General features: G+C 40.8%; 1 protein-coding gene across 1 annotated transcript in view; it reads left to right on the top strand.

Moving 5' to 3' along the window:
* Window positions 1-27320, top strand: part of LOC139409029 (cadherin-related 23) — a 611517-nt gene that overhangs the window by 518508 nt on the left and 65689 nt on the right. The window contains exon 47 of the mRNA XM_071153685.1: window positions 5437-5661. Coding sequence (XP_071009786.1) covers window positions 5437-5661 — 225 coding nt within the window. The remainder of the gene's footprint in view (window positions 1-5436; window positions 5662-27320) is intronic.

The following is a 27320-nucleotide window of genomic DNA, read 5'->3' as shown; positions in this document are numbered from 1 at the left end:
TAGAAACATACATGAAAAACAGATTAGAAGTATGTTTTGAAGTATCTGTCCTATATCTGAGAGATTTAAGCATGCTCAGGAGTGTTGTTTTTTTTACCCTTGTTTAACCCCTTTTTTGGTACTAAAGTATTTCCATATATGTGACTGACCAGCTCAAATCGGTCTTATGTAGCAAAATCTGAAATTTGATTTTTTTTTACGTTGGATAATAAGTAGAGACTCAGAGCTAACAAATGGTATATCATACATTGCATTTTTGAGGAACAATGGGAAAGTAATTCTGCTTTGAAAGTTGATTAAACTTTTAAACTCACTTTTGAGAAAAGGGCCTTTGAATGTTTTGGTACCTACTGGAGAGCTCTCCTTTGTCTACACCCTTTCAGCATTGTCCACACCCTATTAAGCCAGCCCCACCCATCTCTTTAAGGATTCACATTTGAGGTCATGTGCTAAACAGTGAGTAGTGTAGTAAAGATTAACTAAAAGTTGTAGTAGCCTACAGTGAGGAACAATTCCAGGTAAACAGAAAGTGTCCAGATAAAAATATGTTATAGATATTAGATGACACTTACCCAGACACACTTGTCTAAATTGATGGGTCATGGGAAATAAATCCTATAACCCCCAGCCACATCCAGTGGTGGAAAAAGTACTACATTGTCATACTTGAGTAAAAGTATAAATCATTTCAGCACCACTGGGTTTTTTTTCCCATTCTTCAAAGCAAAACTGCTCCAGCTCCTTCAGGTTGGATGGGTTCCGCTGGTGTACAGCACTCTTTAAGTCATACCACAGATTCTCAGTTGGATTGAGTCATTCCCACAAGAATTTACCTGTATTTAGCTCAATCCATCATTCCTTCAATTCTGACCAGTTTCCCAGTCCCTGCCGATGAAAAACATCCCCACAGCATGATGCTGCCACCACCATGCTTCACTGTGGGGATGGTGTTCTCAGGGTAATGAGAGGTGTTGGGTTTGCGCCAGACATAGCGTTTTCCATTATGGTCAAAAAGCTCAATTTTAGTCTCATCTGACCAGAATACCTTCTTCTATATGTTTGGGGAGTCTCCAACATGCCTTTTGATGAACACCAAATGTGCTTGCTTATGTTTTCTTTAGGCATGGCTTTTTTCTGGCCACTCTTCCGTAAATGCCAGCTCTGTGGAGTGTACGGCTTAAAGTGGTCCTGTGGACCGATACTCCAATCTCCGCTGTGGATCTTTTCAACTCCTTCAGGGTTATCTTTAGTATTTTCGTTGCCTCTCTGTTTAAATGCCCTCCTTGCCTGGTCTGTGACTTTTTGGTGGGTTCCCGCCCTCTCTTGGCGTGTTTGTTATGGTGCCATATTCTTTACTTTTTTTTAAATAATGGTGCTCTGTGGGATGATCAAAGCTTTGGATATTTTTTTATAACTCAACCCCGATCTGTACTTCTCCAAAACTTGGACTATGTTGTGTATGTCCATTACATGACATCCAAATAAAAATACATTTTGTAATACATACAGGTTGTAATGCAACAAAATAGGAAAAACACCAAGGGGGATGAATACTTTTACAAGGCACTGTACTATACATAAACAGATGCATGCTCCATATATTTATGTGGTGGACACTTAATACGGTTACACGATATTGTTGTGGTATGTCACAAAATCATGTTACGGCCACACATATCAATATTTTGCTAAGTCTTGCTAAGTGCATGGTCTCTAAATCAAATCAAATTTGATTTGTCACATACACATGGTTAGCAGATGTTAATGCGAGTGTAGCGAAATGCTTGTGCTTCTAGTTCCGACAATGCAGTAATATCCAACGAGTAATCTAACCTAACAATTTCACAACAACTACTTTATACACACAAGTGTAAAGGAATGAATAATAATTTGTACATAAAAAAAATATATATATAAAAAAATGTAAAAATATATATACACGAATGAGTGATGGTATAGAACGACATAGGCAAGATGCAGTGGATGGTATAGAGTACAGTATATACATATGAGATGAATAATGTAGGGTATGTAAACATAAATGTGGCATTGTTTAAAGTAGCTAGTGATACATTACATCAAGATGGCAAGATGCAGTAGATGGTATAGAGTACAGTATATACATATGAGATGAGTAATGTAGGGTATGTAAACATTATATGAAGTGGCATTGTTTAAAGTGGCTAGTTATACATTTATTACATCAATCTTTCCATTATTGAAGTGGCTTTGAGTCAGTATGTTGGCAGCAGCCATGCAATGTTAGTGATGGCTGTTTAACAGTCTGATGGCCTTGAGATAGAAGCTGTTTTTCAGTCTCTCGGTCCCAGCTTTGATGCACCTGTACTGACCTTGCATTCTGGATGATAGCGGGGTGAACAGGCAGTGGCTCGGGTGCTTGTTGTCCTTTATGATCTTTTTGGCCTTCTTGTGACATTGGGTGGTGTAAGTGTCCTGGAGGGTAGGTCGTTTGCCCCCGGTGATGCGTTGCGCAGGCCTCACTACCCTCGGGAGAGCCTTACAGTTATGGGCGGAAGGTGTAAACGGTACAGCCAAATGGTTACTTGCATAGTAGCAATTTCAGAAACAGTGTCAATATAAATCAAATATACAATATGTACAACAAAAATATCAATAACGATATCAGTGATAGACAAGGCATACAATCAGAGGTAAAGTGGCTGAGCAGCAGGATAAAATAAAAATAGTAGCAACAATGTAGTGTTAGGAGAGAGTCATGTGAATAGAGGCACTGCAGATAGTGCTGATGACTGGTCCGTCCAAACCACGCATGAACGTGGAAGGGAATCTATATTCGGAGAGCCTGTTTCTGTCCTGCTCTTGACTTTGGTACAGGGCATGTGATGTCCATAGCCTCTTTGTTGCAAAACTCCCTGATCTTGTCAAAAATATAGTTTGTTTAGCTGTGTCCAGTCCCGGTGGTGCTTTTACAGGCAGGCCATCTATGGGAGGAAGGATGAGAGCATTGCACAGCAGCTGAAACCTGGTCCAGACAGTCCGAACTCTCTTTGGTGACAACATCAGGCTCCAGAGCATTGAAGCTGTAAAACAGGGAAAAACAACAACAAAAAAATCTAAAGACAACCCTCCACAACATCAATTCACCTCCCAAGTTTAGATAAGAATAAGCTCATACAATGAAAATAATGTTTTACCTGAAGTGCTGGTACTGCTTGATCTGTGTCAGCAGCCTGAATTACGAAGTTAGGTGTTGTTGCCAAGCCATAACTTTCCACCAGCACCGTATCATCCTTCAGTCCAACCAGCTGTGGGATGTTAACCCCAGTGCTGTCCTTCATAACACCATCAATCTCAGACAAAGTGTTCACTCTGGTCTTTCTGAAGCGCTTCATGATGAGGCCGAAGCACCAGCAATCATGATGTGGCCTGTGATCAGGAAGTGAAGGTCCAGGCAAAATACCAGAGCACAAACTTGTTCTTGTTTTGGCCACTGCAGTTTTCACAATTCAGTTTTCACAATTCCACACGTGTTTTCCCAACTTCGTAGTTGGTGAAGAAATAGTGCATGTAGTTGATGACTGCGCTGCTGCCTTTGCTTGCTTGGGCCAGCTCTCTTTTTGATTACTGTATGACTGATGGATTAGAGTCATGCCTGAGTCAATCTACTGATTGATGCTGAAAGACAAATTCCAGATACAAATATTTTAGCATTATTATACAATAGATGCTAAATGGCATTCTGAGATAACATCACTGCACACAGTTGATACGGGTAATGTTAGATACTGTAGCTAGCCAGCCATATAACGTCATCTGGCTAGATAACAGCAAGCTTTAACTAGCAATACAAACGGATTGTCATAGTTGGTTAACTAAAGTTAACCAATAGGTTCAATGATTACTAGCTAACTAGCTATCATTAGGCTATAACTAGCAATGCAAAATGGCATTCTGAGAAAACATCACTAACGTTACACACACTTCATATACATAAGTTAATGTTAGCTAGCAAGCCAGCCACCTAACCTCAGCTAATGTTAGCTAGCTAACAGCAAGCTTTAACTTGGGGTCTTTTGTTTAGACATGTCATGTTATCGTTAGCTATAATCCCAATCCATAGAGTAACTTTACTAGCAATACAAACCGATTGTCATAGCAAGCTAAAGTTAACCAAATAATGTTAGGTTCAATGTTAGTCAGCAAGCCAGCCATCGAACTCTAGGTGGCTAGTTAACAGCTAGCTTTAGCTTGCAATGAAAACAACTTTCTGACAAAATTAGAAACGTATAATATCTGAATCTGTAGCTAGATTCTTACCTGTGTACATGGATGAATGCTTCACGGCAGACTGCAACCCCTTTTATAAGACACCTTGTTTGGCCCGTTGTGTTCCACTGATTTCAAAATGAGTGAGAGAGAATCAGCATTGCATGGCACGATTGTCGTCCAGAAAGTACTGACCTTTGTCGATAGCGCCTGATAAATTCAGGGCAGCAATGTTATTGAGAGCAGTAGCAACATATTTGCAGTTCTCCAATGGTAACGTTATATATTTAAAAAAAAACTGCAGTAGAAAGGATTATCTACACATTACGAGCAGCTCATTTTATAGACAATAGATGCAACACCGCAGACCAATCCAAACTCATCTCTCCGCATGTCCAGCCTACTCATTATCTCAGCCAACCATGGCTAGTGGGAAGGTTGCTGGCTTTCTCTGTGGCTAAACCAACTACGCTCATAATTTAACAATTGTATTCGTATTTACAGATGACATACAAGTTTGATATTAAGGCACATGAAAGTTCACATGTTCGAGAAGGCCAAAAAATGCATTTTGATAAAACATATTTTTTTACGTTCAAAAGGCTCTCCTGTGAAGTAGTGACTTGTGACATACGCCTAGTTTCCTGAATCGGGTCACATGTACAGTAGTTATTTTAAACTGGTACCGGGTTACTTTCAGACGAGTCTTGTGAGGTTTTTTAGAATCGTAGACAAAACATTCGACATGTACTGTATGTGTTCATGAGAGTCTCACCTTTCATGTTAGTGTATAGCCCAAACCATTCGGAAGTTACTGACAGAAGTTGGCACATCGGCATTACCACCTTCAGTCATAGAGCAAAACAGTGAACACTATTGTGAGAGTCATCTTTCCATAGAGGGTTCATATTAGTATGTTTGTCAAATCGTTCGGACGCCACAGACGTTTCTGTGACAAGACCGATTTTTGGGATGTCTCCTAGTCTGGAAAAAGCCGCTGTAGCTCTGCCAATTGAGATGCAGCCCATGCAAAAAAACTCAAATCTCTAGCTTAAACAGACTGATTTTTATGTTTTTTTATTAGTATTATGCTAATTAGATTTCTACGGTGGTTCGGACATCGACTCTAATATTTTCTCTGTCTCTTCACAATACTAACCCTCTCAATTGCCTCTCAACCATTGACAGCGAGACTGACAGTGAACGTGCTGGATGTGAATGACAACGCCCCGCGGTTCAGACCCTTTGGAGTGGCCAACTTCTCAGAGAAGATTCTGGAAGGGGCTCAGCCAGGCACCACTCTGCTGTCGGTGTCAGCCGTGGACCCAGACAAAGGCCCTAATGGACAGGTCATCTACCAGCTGCTACACCTGCCCCGAGGGGACTACCTCAGACTAGAGGACCCCTCTACTGGTACAACACACACACACACACACAGTCACACACACATTGTGTAGTCTTCAACAGCTTACTGTATATTCGAACTAAAGTCACACCAAACTTGCATACACAGATGTGAACACACACACACCAGACCTGGGTTCAAATACATGCATACATTATTTAATTATATTTATTATTTTCTGTGTATTTGAAAGTATTTTCAAATATCTTCTTATAAGTAGCACACGGTTAGGTTCTAATTCTCAGAGTAAAAAACTCAACGGACACTATGAAAGTTTAATTCTTCCCAGAGGATCAATACAGCTGCATTAGACAACGACAATGACATTTCACACAAGCACTGATATTTAACCCTTCCTCCTGAGGCTCCTCCTACACATCTGAACAGCCAATGCATCTCTGTTGCTAGACAGAACCTTAATAACAATAACATATCCTGGCATAATATAAATGTCATACATTACCCTCTCTCCCACAGTGACATAAGTATATTTCATATTCTCAGAACTCAACAACACACTCAAATCTCACTCAAAAAAGGCTGATTATTTCCTTTCTTTCTTTCAAATATATATATTTTTTTGTGATATAAAATAGACAATAACATACACTTATCAAATTATACCTACCAATTTGCTAGCCTGGATATTAGTTTATCTATTCTTATCGTACTACTACTTCTACAATATACAGTACATCAGATTTTCACTGGAAGCCCATCTCTGCAGCCAATTCAAACACCCCCGGAATTGCTTCAGAAAAGAGTCCCTGTTTGCCAGAGTTCCCACACTGCTCCTAAAACTCTGTCCTCACTCTCTTGTAAAACTCCACCGTGACCATATTACTGCCACAGTAACTAGACATGTTGCGCAACATTTATATAGGCTATGCTATGCAATTGTGTGAGAAAACAGTGTTTTGATGGCCACTATTAAAAAGAGGATCCCATAAGCTTTCTATAGGCTCGGCCTGGCCTACTATATTTATTTTTATTGCTCTGCTTTACAACTGGAGAAGACTACATGGCGGTCATGAAAATTAACCGCAGGAGAAGCGTCCTCCATATGCTACTCAAGTGCATACAGATTACTTATTTTTTTCCCTGTTCCGAAGGGTGCATGATAATGGCCCATTCCAAACCAAAATAAATTTCACACATATATTATTTAGTATATGTAAAGGCAAGAATAATTTGAGAACTTGTGAGTGATGCCCAGCGTGTGCAGTTTAAAGCAAGAAACAGAGAATGCATTTTTTGCCAGTTTTTCAAATCATAGTCGCACGTAGCCTAGGCCATAGGCATATATGTTTTGATAAGGTTTGTATCACAACTAAAGTGGCCAAATAACTCTAAGTGTAGCCTGTAGTCCTACTGTAGGACCCCTGGAACAGGGTTGGAGAGCTCATAGCGTACAGAGCCTAGTTCTTATATAAGCCCAGTAATTGCGCAATCGCGTGTGAAAACAGACTTTTGACTGACCACTATTTAAAATAGGATCCCAGCTTTCTCGTGCTGCTATTTTTATCCCTCAATTCTTAAAATGAAGCACGTTATGAAGCTTTATAACTGGTGTATCATACCTGTCATATTAAAAATGTAACCTCAGGAAGCGCTTCCTCCATTCGCTATTCGAGACCAGGCAAGGGATGACGTTTTTTTTTGTAGGACATTCTAAATTAAAAATGATTCCACACATATATTAATATATGTCATTTAGAATAGTCTGATGGATGAGAATATTATCAAGTGCTTGCAACTTTTTTCAGATCCTCATTAGTCGCATCATGCAGCCTTAGAATGTATTACAAATCAAATCATATAGCTTAAGGTGTGTATCACAACTAAAGTTGCATAAATAATTCTAAATTAAGCTTAAAGTAGGACCTGTTTCAAATGATCACGTTATTAACCGCTCAAAACGATAGACGCATGTGCACACTCCCTCTGGAAAACGTTTGGGGAAAATATCCTTTATATTTTATTCAGCTATGTTCAATTGTATTGTTGTTACTATAAAATAATTTAAACTCCCAGTAATTTATTGGGTATTTGCCAATGTTTCGGCATCCCTGTGAAGAAAGCACAGTGATGCCAACACATTGGTAAATACCCATTAAATTACTGGGAGTTTATATATGGAGTGTTCGACTCTTTTTATTTTGATAGTTTATAGTTTATTCCCAGTTAGTCAGCAATTCTACGCAAACTAATTTATTTACAGCTCATGTTTTTTATTCTACTAAAAAAATAATTTAAAATAATGCCACGGAAATGGCAAATCTTGCCTGCTAAATTAACTAGTGTAGCCCACAGCCATATGTCATAGCCAGATCAAGGCCTAACATAAGGACCACTCAGAATATGCTATTCTATTCTTCTGAAATAGGTTACAAGAGAGAATAAAGTAGACGGCACGGGTCAAAGTTTTGATTTATGACCCTGTGTCCATGATGATGTGTACATGTCCAAATATGGGCCTCCGGCCAGGCCATCCTGTTCCTGTGGTCACGTGTTAGAGGGTGTGTTATTTTATATCTATATTGCATCCTTTGAAGTAGTCATGCTGATTGATGTCTAGGGACCTGGTTGAACTGGGGGGGGGGGTTCAGTGTTTGAACTTTTGAACGTGTATGGCCCCCACCCCCAGTTTCAATGCCCTTATGGTTGTTATCTGATGAAGCAGGAATGTCCGAGGTATTGGCTGTGGCATACGCATTATAAATAAATGTGCAGAACAAGGCATGCGATTTTTTAAATAAAGCCCAGAATATTAAACATAAAAATATGTCCCCTAGGCCAATTCTCGGGGTGCTCTGCAGCTCATGTCATGAACCCAATGACAAAAGCCTGGAGGATGTTTTGCGTGAGGCTCCAGAATGTTTTAAAGGAGTTTTGGGTACGAGTGAGGGACATACGTCTTACATATTCCAACCTGAGGAATGTACGGTTAAGATATTCACAGACAGTGGCCCCAAACCCCTTTATCGAGCAGAACCCGAGAGGTTTTCTCCTGCACTAAGGATGAGAGAATGGCTTAAAATAAGACTTGCGCTGTGTCAAATTGAACAGGCCCTGAGTGCTTCAAGTCTACCCGGATATGCGTTGGAAGAACTGGTCTGCGGACGAAGTGATCTGATGGCCCTAAGAATCGCTTCAATGGCGTATACCCCTGAACGTGTATGGCCCCCACCCCCAGTTTTATTGTTGTTATCTGATGAAGCAGGAATGTCCGGGGTATTGGCTGGGGCATACGCATTATAAATACATGTCCAGAACAAGGCGTGCAATCCCAGAACAGTAAACAAGATTTTTAAACATGGATTTTGCGATCAGTGGCAAAGCTGTGATGACTGTAACAACGGAAGTAGGATCGCGGCTGAAACATAGAGAAAGGGCAAAGTATATATACGATGGTCCAAAAAAGCGGTTTCTAAGTGTGTATAGAACCCAGATACCGCCCGCAACTGCGCTGAACGATCAAGTGCTGATGTCTAATGGACAGCAATGGTGGTATCTGTTTGATTACTTGGCCTGTAGAGTGATCCTCTATACGGTAGCCGAAGGAGAAGAATATACCGACCAGACATTAGGAGTGGACTATGGGGTTGAAGACTGGACGGTTTTTCGCCAGGTTTTGTGTCCCGAACTGAGACTTATCACCAAGGGGTATAGCTTGTTCACAGGCTACGAGACCCGTTGGGAAGGTACCCCTGACTCCTCAGGAAGAGTATTTCACAGGGTGAAAATATAAAGAAAGAATGGACTTCCATGTGGCTGCGTGGAGTTCTATATCAGCACCGAGGAAATCTGCAACCAAAACATTCGTGATGGAGGCTTGGTTAGGGATTTTAGGTTGCGCATGCTTATTCCTTTTAAAAGTTTGGATTTAATGGAATTGAAAATGTTGGAGTTGTTGGACGCTCTGTTTGTACAGAGCCAACAGCGACAGAGCATTGTTCGGCTAAAGAAGTGCATAATATATACGAATCGCGAGGATTATGATTCAAAGGAGCCCCAAGAAGGTACATCGTCAGAAGGGTGACCCCACAAAGAAAACTAAGTACGCGGCTGCGTTAACCACGCCCTGATACCCCGAGGGCTGGTCCAACAATAAAAGGAGGGTCCTTAAAACCTACAGTTCTTCACTTACGCATTAACCATGGATATTCCTACCGCATACCAGAACTCCGAAACGTCATGGGGGCCTGACCCTAAGGATTGTATGCCTCGCAGCCCAACATTCTACTCCCCCCTGGCAAGACCCGCGACACCCCCTACATGTACACAGCCTGAGGAAGTGTTTGATGGGGTGGTCAGTAATATTTTTGTGGACACCATCAAGGCCTCTGTAGCCACGCTTTTAGACGTGGTGATTGGAGAATATATACGAGAAAAATGCATCGGTTGTGAGATTAATCACCCCAGCCAGCGCAGGCATCCATGCCTATACGACCTCCCAAGATACTACTTCTTCAACCATTTTGAGGCGCTGGTGAAAAGACTTTGGTCCTGCAGGTTTATACCATCGCTGGTCAGAGCCCTGGAGCCAATGGGCCTTGTGCCGTCTATCCCCAGAGTTTACGGGGTAACCGAGGCTTTCCTACATGAACTGAAGGAGGCGATCTACATCCACGAGAAACTCAAAGAAATCCCTGGTGGACTATAACAAATACAGGGAAACTGTGGTGGCTGATGTGATGACTTTCTGGCTCAATAAACCCCAAGAGACCGAGTGACATTTCGTTATTTAGATGTAAAGCAATGGGTAACTAACTATGTGTATACGATGAATAAATACAATTTTTCTTTTAAAAGAACTTACAAATGTTATGCATCAAATTATTGAAAATAAAGTGAACAATGTATCGTTCTACACAACCCACAATTCCTGGACTAATGTAGAGGGTGTGCTGAAAATGGAAAAAATCATGAATCATGTACGACATGCGGGCGAGAGTCTACAATGGACACAATTGGTATCCCGTCTTGGGGATGATTCTGAAGAACTAGAAACAACTTTGTCTAAGATTTTACTTTATTTGTTTGAAACACCATTTAATTGTAACATGTATCATATATGTTGTTTATATACTTATATAGTGGATGTGTGTGTTTTAAAAATTCAGCGACACAAGCCTGTTAATCTAAACCAAATATACAGGGTGTTGCATGATGTGATCATTGAGAAAACGGGGACATGTATCCTGCAACGAATTCTGAATTGTCTTTATACGTAATACATAATGTTTTCTTGAAAATAAAAATCCCAAAAATGAAAATGAAATGCTGTCGTTATTTGAAAGTGACTCATTAACGTTATTGTACCTCAGAGAGGCAAGAAGGATGGCAGAGCAGATGTTGAAAAACATTTATTATAATCCCTCTAACCCTGGGCCTTAAGGGGGTAAGGAACGTTTACAGAGAGCTTTAGCCGAAGAAACAGGTAGCCTTTAAGCGATGCTAAAGTGAATGAGTGGCTATCAGAGCAGGATGCACACACTCTACATAAACCCGTAAAAAAACAATTTCCAAGAAATATAGTTTTTTCTACCCAACCATTGTCCCAATTTCAGGCTGATCTATGTGACATGCAGGCCCTTGCAGATAAAAATGATGGAAATCGCTACATGCTAACAGTTATAGATATTTTCTCTAAAATAGCTTTTGTCAGGGTCTTAAAAAATAAGAGTGGGGCAGAGGTGACCCGGGCCTTTGACTCTATCTTGAAGGAAGGAGGAGCCCCCAAGAAAGTGCAGACTGATGGCGGAAAATAATTTTTTAATAATACTTTTCAGAAACTCATGAAGAAGCACAAAATAGTACATTTTGCTACAGGCTCGGATTTGAAAGCTTCAGTTGTTGAACGCTTTAACAGAACTCTGAAGGAGCGGATGTGGCTCTATTTTACAGCTCACAACACGCATAGATATATCGATATAGTTCAAGATTTAGTAATGGGGTATAACAATAGTTATCATAAGAGTATACGGATGAAACCCTTCGAGGTCTCCTCTGAAAACTCTTTTCAAGTCTTTAAAAATCTGTATGGTTTGTTCCCCCTTCGCCGTAAGAAAGAAATTAATTTTAAATTCATCGTGGGGGACTTGATTGTGGGGTGCGTATATCCAAGTTGAGGGGTATTTTCTACAAAAAATATGAGCAAGGCTACAGCGATGAGTTGTTCACGGTTACCGAATGTCTGCCGCGCATACCCCTACACATTAAAAGATTATGACGGGGAACTTATAGAGGGATCTTTTTATGAGAAGGAATTACAGAAGGTACAGTTGGGTAAAGACAAAGTGTTTCACGTGGAGGAGATCAAAAGAGAGAAAAGGGTCAAAAATGGGTGCTGGTCCGCTGGAAAAACTGGCCCCAAAAGTTCAACAGTTGGGTATTAGAGCAGGATGTGGTAGAGACATCGGGGGTTAATTTAAACTCCCATGCATGATAAAATACATCATCATTCGCGTGTACACCGGAGTGCATCATGGAACACAGCGGTTTCTACCTGACTCTCTCCAGTAATGCGTCCGCACATATATATCGTAATAATCAGAGTTTTAATTATACAACCAATTTTCCAAAGCCTATAGAGTTATCAGAGGCCTGGGAAGTAGGTCTCAGCGAAATTACATACCCCCATAGCTGGTATAATATCAAAGATAAGGACCGTGATTTTTATTGCAAAAAGTTATTAAGGTTAAAAAAGGGTTCTATAGAACCGTCGACAGGATCGTCTCCGAGTTGAATGAACGCCTATCACTGAACAATATGGAAATATTCCTGATGTACAACCCTATACATAAACGTGTACAAATCTCAGGAAATTCTGCCTGGGGAATAAAGACCGGCGGTAATTTAGCCTACATGTTGGGGATGGGTCCCAATAAATGGACGTATGTGAAAGATAAATTATTCCCATTCCCCGCGGATATACATGCAGGATTTTACAACATATTTGTGTATACCGACATAATATCCTATCAAAGGGTCAGAGACAGCTGTGTGCAACTCCTGAGAACGGTACATATAGACGGAAAGGATGGGGACATAGTCACTGTCACCTACGACAAGCCACACTACGTACCTGTAAGCAAGAAATATATTGAAAACATTCCTGTTGAGCTTAAAACGGATCAGAACGAAAACATCGAATTTACTTATGGTAAAACAATTATAAAAATCCACTTTAGACCCACCAAAACCTCTCTACATATATAATATTAGTATTATATATTTTATATACATAATACAAATAAATTAAAAGGGTTATGGAACATCGACATCTCGACCCTAACCATTATGTCTCATACTATGTTGATCAAGGATAATGGGTTACCCGGCTATTATGGTTCCCCAACCATGTATGGTTCGGGGATAGGAGGTATATTTCGTAACCTCTTTAGGATGGTTTTACCGTTTATGAAGAGAGGCCTCAGCATAGCCAAGCCGCATTTAAAATCAGCAGCAAAAAATATAGTAAGTGAGGTTGTAGCCAATGCTATGACCAGAAGGGCGTCACCAGATGTCGAGCGTCAAGAAGGCTCGGGGCTGATGATGTTGTCTCGAAGACCAAAAAAGAGACCTCCGGGTAAAAGGCGCAGGCTTGCGCCTAAAAAAACGGAGGTTAACGGTTAAAAGAAACTCAGTTAGTCAAAGACGGGGTAAAGTGAGGAAGTCTGGACCAAAAACGGTAAAAAGAATACTCGGAAGTATTTTCTAAAAGAACAAGCACCATGACTCTTTTACACCGCATGTCCTCTGAAGCTATAAAGACAGAGCTCGATCTTTTCACAGCCCCCTTACCTTTCTGATCTCCCCATCCCGGATCCGGGATCGTGAATACAGACTCAAGCTCATTACCATAACGCAACGTTAACTATTCATGAAAATCGCAAATGAAATGAAATAAATATGCCATCTCTCAAGCTTAGCCTTTTGTAAACAACACTGTCATCTCAGATTTTCAAAATATGCTTCTCAACCATAGGAAAACAATCATTTGTGTAAAAGTAGCTAGCTAGCGTAGCATTTAGCGTTAGCATTAGCGTTAGCATCCAGCACGCAACATTTCAACAAAAACATAAAAGCCTTCAAATAAAATCATTTACCTTTGAAGAACTTCGGATGTTTCAATGAGGAGACTCTCAGTTAGATAGCAAATGCTCAGTTTTTCCAAAAAGATTCTTTGTGTATTAGAAATAGCTCCGTTTTGTACATCACATTTGGCTACCAAAAAAAAACAAAAATTCAGTCCTCAAAACGCGAACTTTTTTCCAAATTAACTCCATAATATCGACTGAAAACATGGCAAACGTTGTTTAGAATCAATCCTCAAGGTGTTTTTCACATATCTCTTCGATGATATATCGTTCGTGGAAGCATGGTTTCTCCTCTCAATCAAATGGAAAAATACTTGCACCTGGCTTTGCGCACCAGTTTCGACGCAGGACACCATGCGGACACTTGGAAAATGTAGTCTCTTATGGTCAATCTTCCAATAAAATGCCTACAAATACGTCACAATGCTGCCGACATCTTGGGGAAACGGCAGAAGGTCTAAGCTTATTCCTGTCGCATTCACAGCCATATAAGGAGACATTAGAAAACAGAGCTTCAGAAATTTTGCTAATTTCCTGTTTGACGTTTCATCTTGGTTTCGCCTGTAGAATGAGTTCTGGGGCACTTACAGACAAAATCTTTGCAGATTCTGAAACTTCAGAGTGTTTTCTTTCCAAAACTGTCAAGAATATGCATAGTCGAGCATCTTTTCATGACAAAATATCGCGCTTAAAACGGGAACGTTTTTTATCCAAAAATGAAATAGCGCCCCTAGAGATGCAACAGGTTAACCCAACATTCAGTAGAGATGTCCAGTTATGTGGAGATAGCCCCACTCTCTGCCATTACAGACAACGGTCCCATAGAGTTTTTCAAACCAGGCCACGGTGACAACTATCTGGACCTCAACAACACATTGGTGCATTTGCGTCTAAAAGTGACCAAAAGAGATGGTACTAATATTGCAAACGATGCCAAAGTGAGTCTCATTAATTACCCAGTGGCCACCATCTTCTCCCAAGTGGATGTGACTTTGGGGGAACGTCTAATCAGTCAAAGCAGTGCCACATACCCATACAGGGCCATCATGGAGTGTTTACTCAACTACTCTGAAGACACTCTCAAGACCCAATTCAGCGCCGGGCTGTTTAGCAAGGATACTGCAGGAGGCTCTATGGAATCGACAGACCCATCCACCGGTGCAAACAAAGGACTGAAGGCACGCGCTCGCTACTGTGCCGAATCTCGAGAGTTTCATCTGCTAGGCCCTATACACTCTGACATTTTCTTTCAAGAACGTTTACTCTTAAATGCGGTTGATTTAAGACTAAAATTAACCAGGGCCAAGGATGAGTTTTGCCTAATGTCTGCACAGGACGGGGACTTTAGTTTAAAAGTGTTGGGGGCCGCGCTTTTTATTAAAAAAGTGTCTGTATCTCCGGCAGTTCGTCTGGGTCACTCACAGGCTTTGATGAAAGGAAATGCCCTTTACCCTCTCCAAAGAATTACCATGAAAACCTTTAGCATACCTGTGGGCAGCAGAATCTGCAGTCAAGAAAACCTATTTCTAGGCCCTTTACCACGATATGTGGTTTGGTTGATCACGCCTCCAATATGGGCAGCTTAAATAAAAACCCATTTAATTTTCAACACTTCAATGCAGAGTATGTAGCTCTGTGTCAGGACGGACGTCAGGTCCCTGCTAAGGCTTTCCAACCGCAATTTAATAACAACATATCTGTGCGAGAATTTTACAATCTATTCCTGGCTACCGGGAGGCATCTAAAAGATCTCTCTTTACCTATTGACAGAAATGATTTTGCAGAGGGTTACACAATGTATGCTTTCAATTGATCACCTGATGATGACACCTCAGGAAATCTTTCGGTGGTGTCCCCAGGTAACCTCAGGCTGGAAATGCGTTTCCATACACCTTTAGCCTGTACCGTTAGCATGATTGTTTATGCATGCTCTGATTCAATCTTGGAAGTGAATAGCCGAAGACAGGTTTTAGTAGATTATTATTAAGGATCGTTGAGCAAAGAATTGAATACCCAAGAGTTGGAAGGGCTCATGAGCCGACTGATTGGAAAACAATTTTGTGGAGTGTTGGCTTGTGATGAATTACCTATGGAGAAATGGACGGAGCGGCCTGCCATGTTTATTGTCAATACCCATCCTAAACACATGCCGGGTGAACATTGGCTAGCTGTGACATTAGAAGAGGAAGGAGGAAGAAAAATCTCAACTTTTCTTTTATTCCTATGGCTTTCCCCCCGGTTTTTCACACTTCCCCAAATCTATTAAAGAATTTTTGACCAAAAACTGCTCAAAGATATACTACAACATCAAACAAGTGCAAGATAACCTTTCCACTACATGCGGTCACCACTGTGTATTCTACCTATGCCAAAGAGCCCGGGGAGTTTATTTTGAAGATGTCATGTCTCTTTATAAGGATGATTTAAGAAGTAATGATAACGTTGTAGCTTGTTTTGTTCGAAAATATCAAAAGTGTTCAAATGTGTATCCTTTAAGACCGTGTAATCAAGAATTTGTGTTTTGTGTTTCAAGAATGCCAAACATTTTAAATTGCTTATTTTTTAAATAAAATGTATTGAATTTAATCATAGTCATTCAAAAGTCATTCAAAAGTCTAACCACCCAGAGAGATCGGGATTAGGGAAAGGTCCGGAGGCGTTCAGGGGGGTAAATGGGTTATCATTCATTTCATAGGGATGCGGGGTTGTTGGGGCATCTTTAGGGATGCTGTATCTCGTTGAAGGTTTTTGTTTTAAAGAGTAAATCTGTTGACGAAGCTTATAGTTGGGTACACCCGAGAGGGGAATGTTGAGGATGGCCAGGGCCTTAAGAAACTGAAGCCACCCTGGAGGTCTTCTGTCATCAGCAACCTTGTGGGCCGATGTGGTACTTTTAAGCAAATCAAGCATATGTGAACCCTTGACAACAGAACCCTGAAGAATAAACTCTCCTTTGTCGTTCCAAGTAGCGGCCCAATTTGAGTCTTTTATCTTGTTCATAATGTATCTAACATTTTTCCTGTTACGTGCCGGAACATGGGTTAACAAGTCATGCATAACTTTATCTTCAACAGGCATTTGATCTTCAGACGGTAAGCTCACAGGTACAGGCATTACAGGGAAGGCTTGGCTCTCGCTAGGCTCGTCATCTTTTAAAGGGTCCTGTAGGGAAATAGTTAAATGGCCGGTCTCTCTCTCCCCTTGTTTCACCAAGGCCAAATACCTTTGCAAGAGGTTTGTGTATTTTTGGACCTTATCATAGGGGTTCAATCCTTTTTGATTCAAAATATCCTTCATGGCCGTATCCAAATCATTTTCCGCTGTTTGTCTGATATTTTCAGGACCCTGCACTTCTTTTTTAAGTCTATCCAACTCTTGTTGTGGCACCAGATACATTTTATTGGCCATCACCCTCTGTGTTCAACCCCCACGTCTGGCAGCAATAAGGCTGGTGATGAAGGGCACGGCTATACTTAGTAAAGGTAGAATAAAACCGCCAGACTGTTCTATGCTATGTCTTTTCTTTTGAAGACTGACCCTTTTATTGGCAAAGAGTTTAATCGCGGTCTTTTGTCTCTTTAATTTTTGCAATTGGGTCAGGGGGAGTGGAATGCGTCCTTTGAGAAGATTCAAAGCAATCTCACATAGGGATAATATGAGATCTGAAGAACAGTGACTCAAGATGGCCTTCAGTTCATTAGATGCAGCCCCAACTAGGCTTCTCAAGAGGGGCAGGTTTCTTTTTAAACGCAGAGACATAGCGGTTACTTTTTAGGAATGTGCGCAGCCGGCCACTCCCACGGGAACAGACCTGTTCGTAGCCTCAGGTGTTCTGGAGTATTTGCTTTTAAATCCACGATTTAAATAAGAAAATGGCGCTTTGGTAGCGTCCTCGTAGCTTTCCATAAAGTAAGATTTCCTTCCTGGGTACATCTGCTGAGCTAGAGTGTTAATTTGTAGTTTGTCTCTAGGATTTTTGAACAAAACCATGTAATTGGCGTTCAAACTGATGGTGCGGCTATTTTTACCTTGGTGAAACACATTCTGCACCAAGTAAAGCACGGACAGGTTTCTATGATGAGTATATTGGGTAAACGCTCGGGCAATTTTGGGATGTTCGCTACCTGCAAATAGAATATCGTCCAAAACCAGCAGATTGTTTTTATGAGGAGGTAAAAGTTCATCATCAGACAGGGATTCAGGTATTCCTTCAACAAACTTGATTTTTATTGTCTTCAACAATTCATCATACAGAGGTTGATAACAAGATTAACACCACACAACATTATCAGGCTTTTGAGATAACACATGTTCAGAATTCTCTAAAATACTTTTTACAAAACAAGTTTTACCACTATTAGACGGCCCTGCGATTAAGGCCGAAAATGGTAGTTGCAACCGGGGGTCAAAACCTTCTACAGCAGTCATTATATCTTAAGCTTTAATGACACACTGCGGTATGTAGCATAAGTCAGTAGCCAAAGGGCAATGTGGTCCCGTCAGGCAAAAGCAGTCTCTTGTCATAGACTACCCTGAATCTTTTAGTAAGTGGGGCATTTCTCAGATGGAAGCCCTTTTTATCCCTAACAATCTTTTTGTAGGAGCTCAAAATCTCCAAGTCACTATTCCTGTCATTTAGGAACCCCTCAACCTAGCGTGTGATTGATTCCAAGTTTACACGCGGGGCATTTTCATAGTTTTGAGTCACGCCTGACACACTGCGGCATGTAGCATAAGTCAGTAGCCAAAGGGCAATGTGGTCCCGTCAGGCAAAAGCAGTCTCTTGTCATAGACTACCCTGAATCTTTTAGTAAGTGGGGCATTTCTCAGATGGAAGCCCTTTTTTATCCCTAACAATCTTTTTGTAGGAGCTCAAAATCTCCAAGTCACTATTCCTGTCATTTAGGAACCCCTCGACCAAGCGTGTGATTGATTCCAAGTTTACACGCGGGGCATTTTCATAGTTTTGAGTCACGCCTTTGGCTTTCAACACCATGTGATTCTTTTTAGTCCTAAAAGCATAGCTTTTGGGACCACATGAGGACCATTCTGTGATATGGTCACCCTCTTCGAGTTCACTCGTTAAGCCACCCAGATAGTTGCTGAGTGGGGGGCTCCAATCCCCCTGTTTGCTTAGATAGACCACAGAGTCTGTGTCGTGGTAAGGAACCCGCCTCTGAAGCTGCTCCATGAGTGTGTACTGTTCAAGTCGGCCATAGGCCGTGGTAAATGCTGCAAGAAACACATTTACATTACCCGGGTGTAGAACCCACTTCTTGTTACGTCGCCATTGCACCAAGGCAATGTCTTGACACAAGAATGAAAAATGTGAAATTTCGTATTGGTCCGAAAAAAAACAAATTCCAAAAATTCTTCGGGGTCTTTAATAATCGACGTTGTTAGCATATTACATCTCTGCGATAATTTGCCCCAAAGCAAATTTAAGTACAATTTCGACACATTTCATTTGGTTTTGTTGACCTCTATTCTGTCAGGGTCAAGAAGTATGCCTTCTCTGTCGTGATAGTCTTCAATGTACCTGTCTTTGCTCTCTTGATCTGTGACCGATGCAGGATAGCCTGAAGCCATTTACTTGCATCTCAAGAAGGTCTTGATGTACTCTTTAAAAAGAGTGTCTGATTTCTTGGAAAAGTTCCACACTTCAAAGATTTTGGCATACGATACCCCATCTCTAAAGCCTTAGAGAATTCAACTGTGACCCAAACCCCTGTCAGGGCTCTTTCTTGATCTGAGTGATCACATGGGGTTTGTTGTTTGTTTTCACTGCAGGTGCGACAAAGGGGAAAGAAAAGTTATCCTTGAGGGCCCCTGTAAGGCAACACTGGTATAAACAAACCCCTAGGAGGGTAGACAGTTGCTTTGATCAGACCAAAATAGTTTTGAGGTAAGTCAAAATCACGATGAATAATTTCCGGATGCCCCATAGGATAGCATGAGGAACTCATTACATGAGGATAAAGGGATGTCAAATCTACATATCCTATTGTCTCGTCGGGTTGCGCTACATACCGCAAGGTCAAAGCATTGGTGCGGCCGCCATACAAGGCCTGTAGGGGTTCCAGGGGTTCTGGGGTGTCATAGCTGGAAAGGAAGGCTTGAACATGAGGATCAGACTTTTTGAGGGCGGCCCATTCGTGCTCCCACAAAACCTCCACTTTTAGCCCGTAAGTAGCCTGTAAAGAATCCAATTTGTCTTGAAACTCTTGGTACATTTCCCCAAAAGTATTTTGGGTTAGGACACACATGGCCTGGGGCACAAAGCAAGATTTACAACCATGGAAGAAACAATCGTTGTACTCATACACGGTCATACACGGTCTCAACCCCGTCAATCTTACATGGTAAGAGCCAAACGCTTTCTCCCCCCGATTCAAAGCATGTTGAATAAAAATGTCTTTATCCTGGGCCATATACTCCAAACATTGAATGGACCCACTAGAGTATGACTTGAATTGGCGTCGGTAGTTGTCAGGCGAGGGGATAGCTATAGAGGATGTAGGCAGATAGTGTGTACGATAGATTTTCATGCATGCCGATGCAATAGTTGTACAACTCCAGGGGTCAATGCCTGCATCTTTGATTACCTCTACAAAACACAAGATTTTACTACCTTGAGTTATGACACTGGGTTCCACGCCTTGCTGTATCAAGGGGTTCAGAAGAAGGTAAGAGTCGTAGGCTCTAGCATTGTGCGCTATAAACGTGAAGTTTCTGTACTGTGGCTTTCTAAAATGTTTTAGAAAGAGTAGTGCACAATTGGATCCTTCTGCCGACCACTTTTCCCCCTTGAAAGTCATGGTAGATACAAAAATAGGTAGATGATCCCCCGATTGCTGATTTGTCTCAAAATCATAGAACACATATTTCTCTGAATGTTCATCTTCAGCCAAGGGCTGAATATAACACTCGTGTGGCAGTTCTTGAACCACTTCAGCGTCTCTGCTTTTCAAAGGCCCTTTACAGATTGGACAATGTATGATTCCACACACATGCGGTTTAGGGCTATCTATTTTAAGGTTGTAATTGCAATGACATTTTGGGCATTTCTTGTTAATGTCACAAATGCTTACAGATTTACATGCCTTTTGGTGCAATGTTTCAATTTTGTGTTTTTCGTAACAATAGGTCGAACGACATGTGCGGTGGCAATCCTCACAGGGTGTCAAATTTAAGGGTTGCATTGGGCAATCTGCATCCTGACATACTGAACAGTTATAATGGCACGAGTGCCCCCCCCCTTTCCAGTGTAGCCGGTATGGCAGGATGGACACACATACGGTGCGCCTAAAAAAGCAGTGATGTTGGTAACGGCGTAGTAATGTTCGTTTTGCACATAAAAGTAAAGAATCTGAGGATGCGGTCGGGGGTTGTTTTGGAACTTCAAGAGAGCTGCATTAGCTCTACTGTGGTACAAAACCACAATCTTGATATTCAGAAATTTTTCAAATTTGACTATGTCAGAGAAAGCCCCAGCATCCTACCGAGACCCACTGCCGTTTGGAGCTCTCTAGCCTTTTGCAATGCCGTCAGATCAGTACATCCAGGGTTAAGTAAATGCGCTAGGCCTATTGCAAAACATAGCTTATTATCTGGATTGTGAACGTTTATGAGGTAGGCCCTTTTTATTGCTTATGATTTCTGACTGCATTAGGCTATCAAGTTTCCTTCTCTGCCCACCACCACCCTGGGGTTGACGTATTATTTGCACTACAAGCTCGAGGGTCCGATCTGCTATGACGGCTAAATTTGACTGAACAAGGCGTTCTAGCAGCGCAATAAATTGTTCAAGATCTGCTTTGCCATTGGGTAAAATAAGAGATACTGTGTTATGCAGGCTATCTCCACAAATCTCCAACTGTAAAATATCCCGTGTTTCGCCATAATCTCTTGCCGTGTCTAACAGATCGTTCATAGTGTCAATTATCATTACGTAAAACACAGCATAGTCAAGATTCTGATTCGCCCATAGGAAATTGAAAAACTGTTGAATCTCTGTATTGTTGAATTTATTCCGGTACACAACCGGACACGTCTATCAATACCATCTCCCTCCAGATTTATTAGACAATTTTCCAATTCCCCAAAAACATCATGTGGCGTTTCAGACTCTACGGACATGGGCGTTAACGGTTGGGATGTTGCTGTTGGTGTAGCGGGTGCCGAAAATGTCTGACTCTCGTTCATCCGATTAATTAAGGTTATGAGGGCTTTGTGAATCTGTGATAACAGGTTGTCATCGGGCGTCCCTGACTCGTTCATACGATTAATCATTTCTAGGAGTTCGGCTGGAATCTGTGATAATATGCTTTCATCGGGCGTCCCTGACTCGTTCATACGTTTAATCATTTCTAGGAGTTCTGGCGGTATCTGTGCTAAGAGGCTTTCAACTGTCTCAACTTGTTCCTGTGGTTCTGCCATTTGAATAAATAAGGATGTGCGTTTTTGGGTATTTCTGGAATGATACGTGTTACATATATGATTTTAGCGCCTGTTTGCGTTTTTTAATCGGTTTGCTGTTTAACATGCGTGGAATTGTTCTATTCCAGAATAACATATCGTCTCGGTACTGTCTCTCAATTAAAATCCCCAGTCGTTTGTATAGCAAAACGTTCCTCGATTTCAAAGCCCTGGAAAATAATGTGAAAAACCTTGCTTGTTCTATTTCAGATCCTGATGTTGATGCCATAGCATTGTCGGGGTCAAGAAGGTTGGCCGCATCACAGAATAACTGGTCGTCAACCTCTGAAATGTCATTAAAAACAGGGCTATCCTCCGCTTTGGTTGTTTCATTTGGAATTTTCGATGAGCCGGAATCCCCCAGCTCTAGATGTATGTGGCCTTCTGTGCCGTTTTTCGCCGGGGAGGAGTCTGAAAGAAAATAATACATACAAAATAGGTTATTAAATAGAAAAATATGTTAGATACATAAAATGTCAAATACATTTCAGGTATAATACTATATATTAACAATACATAGTTAAAATACCTCAGCTTTTTTGGCGCTGGCTGTTCTGACAAATCGCAGAAACCGGAGGGGGGTGTGACTTTCTTCATCTAGTGTTTCCGATTCTGCAGGGCCGGTCTCCTGGCAGTCTGAAAAAACATTATTTGTACTTGTTTTAACATATTCTATCAAAAGAGGTATAACTAATAAAAGACGTATAACTAATAACAAATGTATAATGGTCTCATACCGTGTCCATGGAGCGCCGCTCGTGAAGCCGCAAGTTCCCTGACCAGTAGTACTTTTCTGGAGGGGTGGATTCTGAGCAAAGCACTTGGGCCACAGTTTTGCGTTGCTTGTTTGGGTCTGGAATATGTAGTGAGGGGGTAGAGGTTCCCGGGGTTCGTGGTGTGTTTGAAAAAAAACGGGAGAATTGCATCCAAGTCACCCGATGTGTCAGTTGTCCAAAACAAAGCCTTTATCATTCTTGGCTGTATGTGGGCTGTAAATACAAAAATATATATTTTAAAATAGTACACACTATTTGTTTTTTTAATATATAAATATTCTTGGGTATGTGATTAATTATATGGACTTACCGCGAAAATATGCTGATGGCGATTGGCTGCCCAGGTTGAGACTGAGAATCTAACTCATTGTGTTCCAGATCCGTTAAACCTCTTAAAAGCTGCGTAAATGTTGGGGAGCCTAACAAACGTTAGATAATATGAACAGTTATACGATATATATACACTTTAACTTATATGGGCATTTGGCCTGAAATACACAAATAACTCGTGTTTAATATTACAATAATATCACGATAATATTCAAACAAAACTTAAAATATATTTTTCACTTACTCACCTCCAGAAATATCCATTCGTTCAGAGTATCAAGTCTTCAGAGTGCCCACTTTTCGTTTTTTTAATATATCAACATTCTTGGGTATGTGATTATTTGGCCTTACACCTAAAATTGATCGCTTCCCAATCACTTATGTCCAGTAGCCTTCAGAAATATCCATTAGGAGAGATTCACTTATTCAGAATATATTTTTTAATCTGTCCTGGCAGCTAAATATTCGGGCCTGTGGGTTTGCGCTAAAGCTGTGCTAACAGTGTTAAAATATATACTCCACGTTCTGTCCCTAACTAGAGAAAGTACGGAATGAGTTTAAAGGGACGTGTGGTATTTTCATGTATGCAACCCCCCTGTATATTTGGTTTAGAGAACAAAGGCGGTGAATTCAAACAACATAGGGGGGGGGGGGAATGTCGAGACATTCTGTCTACAACAGGGGTGGGGGGCACCGGGCGCTGATTAGAGATATCAATGTTTAACCCCGGGCGGTCGGCAGATATCTGGACATGCCGTATGCATGATAGTGCAAACATTGGTTTCAAACGATTCTCTACAGATAAAATGCTTGGGTCCCCTGTTAAACACACACACACCCTTTTGTTTTTGAAACGCACACACACTCCTGCTGCTCCGTCACACGCACCCTGATTTTCCGTGTCTTTTTCCTTCGTGACAGAGCGGGGTGATGATGTAAAATACATTTTCCCATTGTTAAAGGGTGAGATACCGTTTTTAAATTCCCTTTATTGAATTCCAAAATATTTCGTACAACCTTTAAGACATGTTAGAATTAATTAACAAATTTGACTAATATTTAACGTGTTTTATGTTTTATGTAAAAATCTTGGAGGCCTGCAGTTGTACATTATTACAAACTTTAATAACCAGTAATGTTTATAACATACCATTGTAGGAAAGACTATAAAATAATACATGTTTTTTTCAGACTTTACATTGCATTGCGACAGACCTTGGCGTGAGAGAAAAGACAGCTTCACCTTTCGTTAAAGGGTGAGATACATTTTCAAAACCAATGATTTAATTCAGAATATTTAGTACATACATTTCAACACACGTTATAATTCAAAATTTTTTACTATTTCTTACAGATAAAGGGTCTGGTTAGCCCTGACCATTATCCGTTTCCAATTCACCATTGCATAGTCCTTTGCCTGCTCTATCGAAGCTCCGGACGTTTTCACTCCAGGGAAAGATCCGCCTTCGGCCTTGTGGGTCCTGGGTATGTCTCTACGATAACCTCGGCCATCGCCGTAATTGTTCACGATTTTCAAAAAGACTGTCCAGCTTATTCATCAGTGTTCGGAAAATATGGTAATCGCGCCATTTAAAACTGAACATTATTGTAAAATAGTTTACAACCTTGCATGGTTGGAAAATACATATGAACTGACAGTTTTCGTCGCATTTGCAGTATCCAATTGTTCACATGCTAAAATTGTCACTCTGGAGTCAGGGGTATACGCCATTGATGCGATTCTTAGGGCCATCAGATCACTTCGTCCGCAGACCAGTTCTTCCAACGCATATCCGGGTAGACTTGAAGCACTCAGGGCCTGTTCAATTTGACACGCGAGTCTTATTTTAAGCCATTCTCTCATCCTTAGTGCTGGAGAAAAACTCTCGGGTTCTGCTCGATAAAGGGGTTTGGGGCCGCTGTCTGTGAATATCTTAACCGTACATTCCTCAGGTTGGAATATGTAAGACGTATGTCCCTCACTCGTACCCAAAACTCCTTTAAAACATTCTGGAGCCTCATGCAAAACATCCTCCAGGCTTCTGTCATTGGGTTCATGACATGAGCTGCAGAGCACCCCGAGAATTGGCCTAGGAGACATATTTTTATGTTTAATATTCTGGGCTTTATTTTAAAAATCGCATGCCTTGTTCTGCACATTTATTTATAATGCGTATGCCACAGCCAATACCCCGGACATTCCTGCTTCATCAGATAACAACCATAAGGGCAATAAAACTGGAGGTTGGGGCCATACACGTTCAAAAGTTCAAACACTGAACCCCCCCCCGCCCAGTTCAACCAGGTCCCTAGACATCAATCAGCATGACTACTTCAAAGGATGCAATATAGATATAAAATAACACACCCTCTAACACGTGACCACAGGAACAGGATGGCCTGGCCGGAGGCCCATATGTGCATGTACACGTCATCATGGACACAGGGTCATAAATCAAAACTTTGACCCGTGCCGTCTACTTTATTCCCTCTTGTAACTTATTTCAGAAGAATAGAATAGCATATTCTGAGTGGTCCTTATGTTAGGCCTTGATCTGGCTATGACATATGGCTGTGGGCTACACTAGTTAATTTAGCAGGCAAGATTTGCCATTTCCGTGGCATTATTTTAAATTATTTTTTTAGTAGAATAAAAAACATGAGCTGTAAATAAATTAGTTTGCGTAGAATTGCTGACTAACTGGGAATAAACTATAAACTATCAAAATAAAAAGAGTCGAACACTCCATATATAAACTCCCAGTAATTTATTGGGTATTTACCAATGTGTTGGCATCACTGTGCTTTCTTCACAGGGATGCCGAAACATTGGCAAATACCCAATAAATTACTGGGAGTTTAAATTATTTTATAGTAACAACAATACCATTGAATATAGCTGAATAAAATAGAAAGGATATTTTTCCCAAACGTTTTCCAGAGGGAGTGCGCACATGCGTCTATCGTTTTGAGCGATTAATAACGTGATCATTTGAAACAGGTCCTACTTTAAGCTTAATTTAGAATTATTTATGCAACTTTAGTTGTGATACACACTTTAAGTTATATGTTTTGATTTGTAATACATTCTAAGGCTGCATAATGTCGTGGAAATTTCCTCTATTTACCAAATCATGGGAGCAAACCACACACAAGTCAGATTTAATTATCAAAGTCCATCTTTAATTATATCAGCTCTATCACAATCCTGTGACTCTCAGACAATTCAGTGTCTATCAAATGAATTCTCTGAGAGCCCCTTCCACATTTCAAATGAGGTCCTTTATAGCAAAGACACACACAGGATAAGACAGCATAGACATAATAAATCGTTCAGCTTTGTCTCCTTACTCAAACCCCAGAACCATAAACCAATCCTCCATATCAACAGGCATATATCAAATTGTAATTTAGATACAACCAACTCTAAATACAACCAATCCTATCTTGACAAGATCACAGAGACATTGTGGAGCCAAGAGATACACGCTTGACCTGATTATTCCACGACAATGATGCGACTAATGAGGATCTGAAAAAAGTTGCATGAAAAGCATGCTCTGTTTCTTGATCATGCTGCACATACTTCATCAGTCTCTCATTCACAATTTGTCAAGCACTTGATAATATTCTCATCCATCAGACTATTCTAAATGACATATATTAATATATGTGTGGAATCATTTTTATTTTAGAATGTCCTACAAAAAAAAACGTCATCCCTTGCCTGGTCTCGAATAGCGAATGGAGGAAGCGCTTCCTGAAGTTAAATTTTTAATATGACAGGTATGATACACCAGTTATAAAGCTTCATAATGTGCTTCATTTTAAGAATTGAGGGATAAAAATAGCAGCACGAGAAAGCTGGGATCCTATTTTAAATAGTGGTCAGTCAAAAGTCTGTTTTCACACGCGATTGCGCAATTACTGGGCTTATATAAGAACTAGGCTCTGTACGCTATGAGCTCTCCAACCCTG

The sequence above is a fragment of the Oncorhynchus clarkii genome, chromosome 1, assembly GCF_045791955.1.
Source record: "Oncorhynchus clarkii lewisi isolate Uvic-CL-2024 chromosome 1, UVic_Ocla_1.0, whole genome shotgun sequence".
Classification (NCBI taxonomy): Eukaryota; Metazoa; Chordata; class Actinopteri; order Salmoniformes; family Salmonidae; genus Oncorhynchus; species Oncorhynchus clarkii.
The sequence above is the reverse complement of the archived record's forward strand: the minus strand, read 5'-3'. Positions and strand labels throughout refer to the sequence as shown.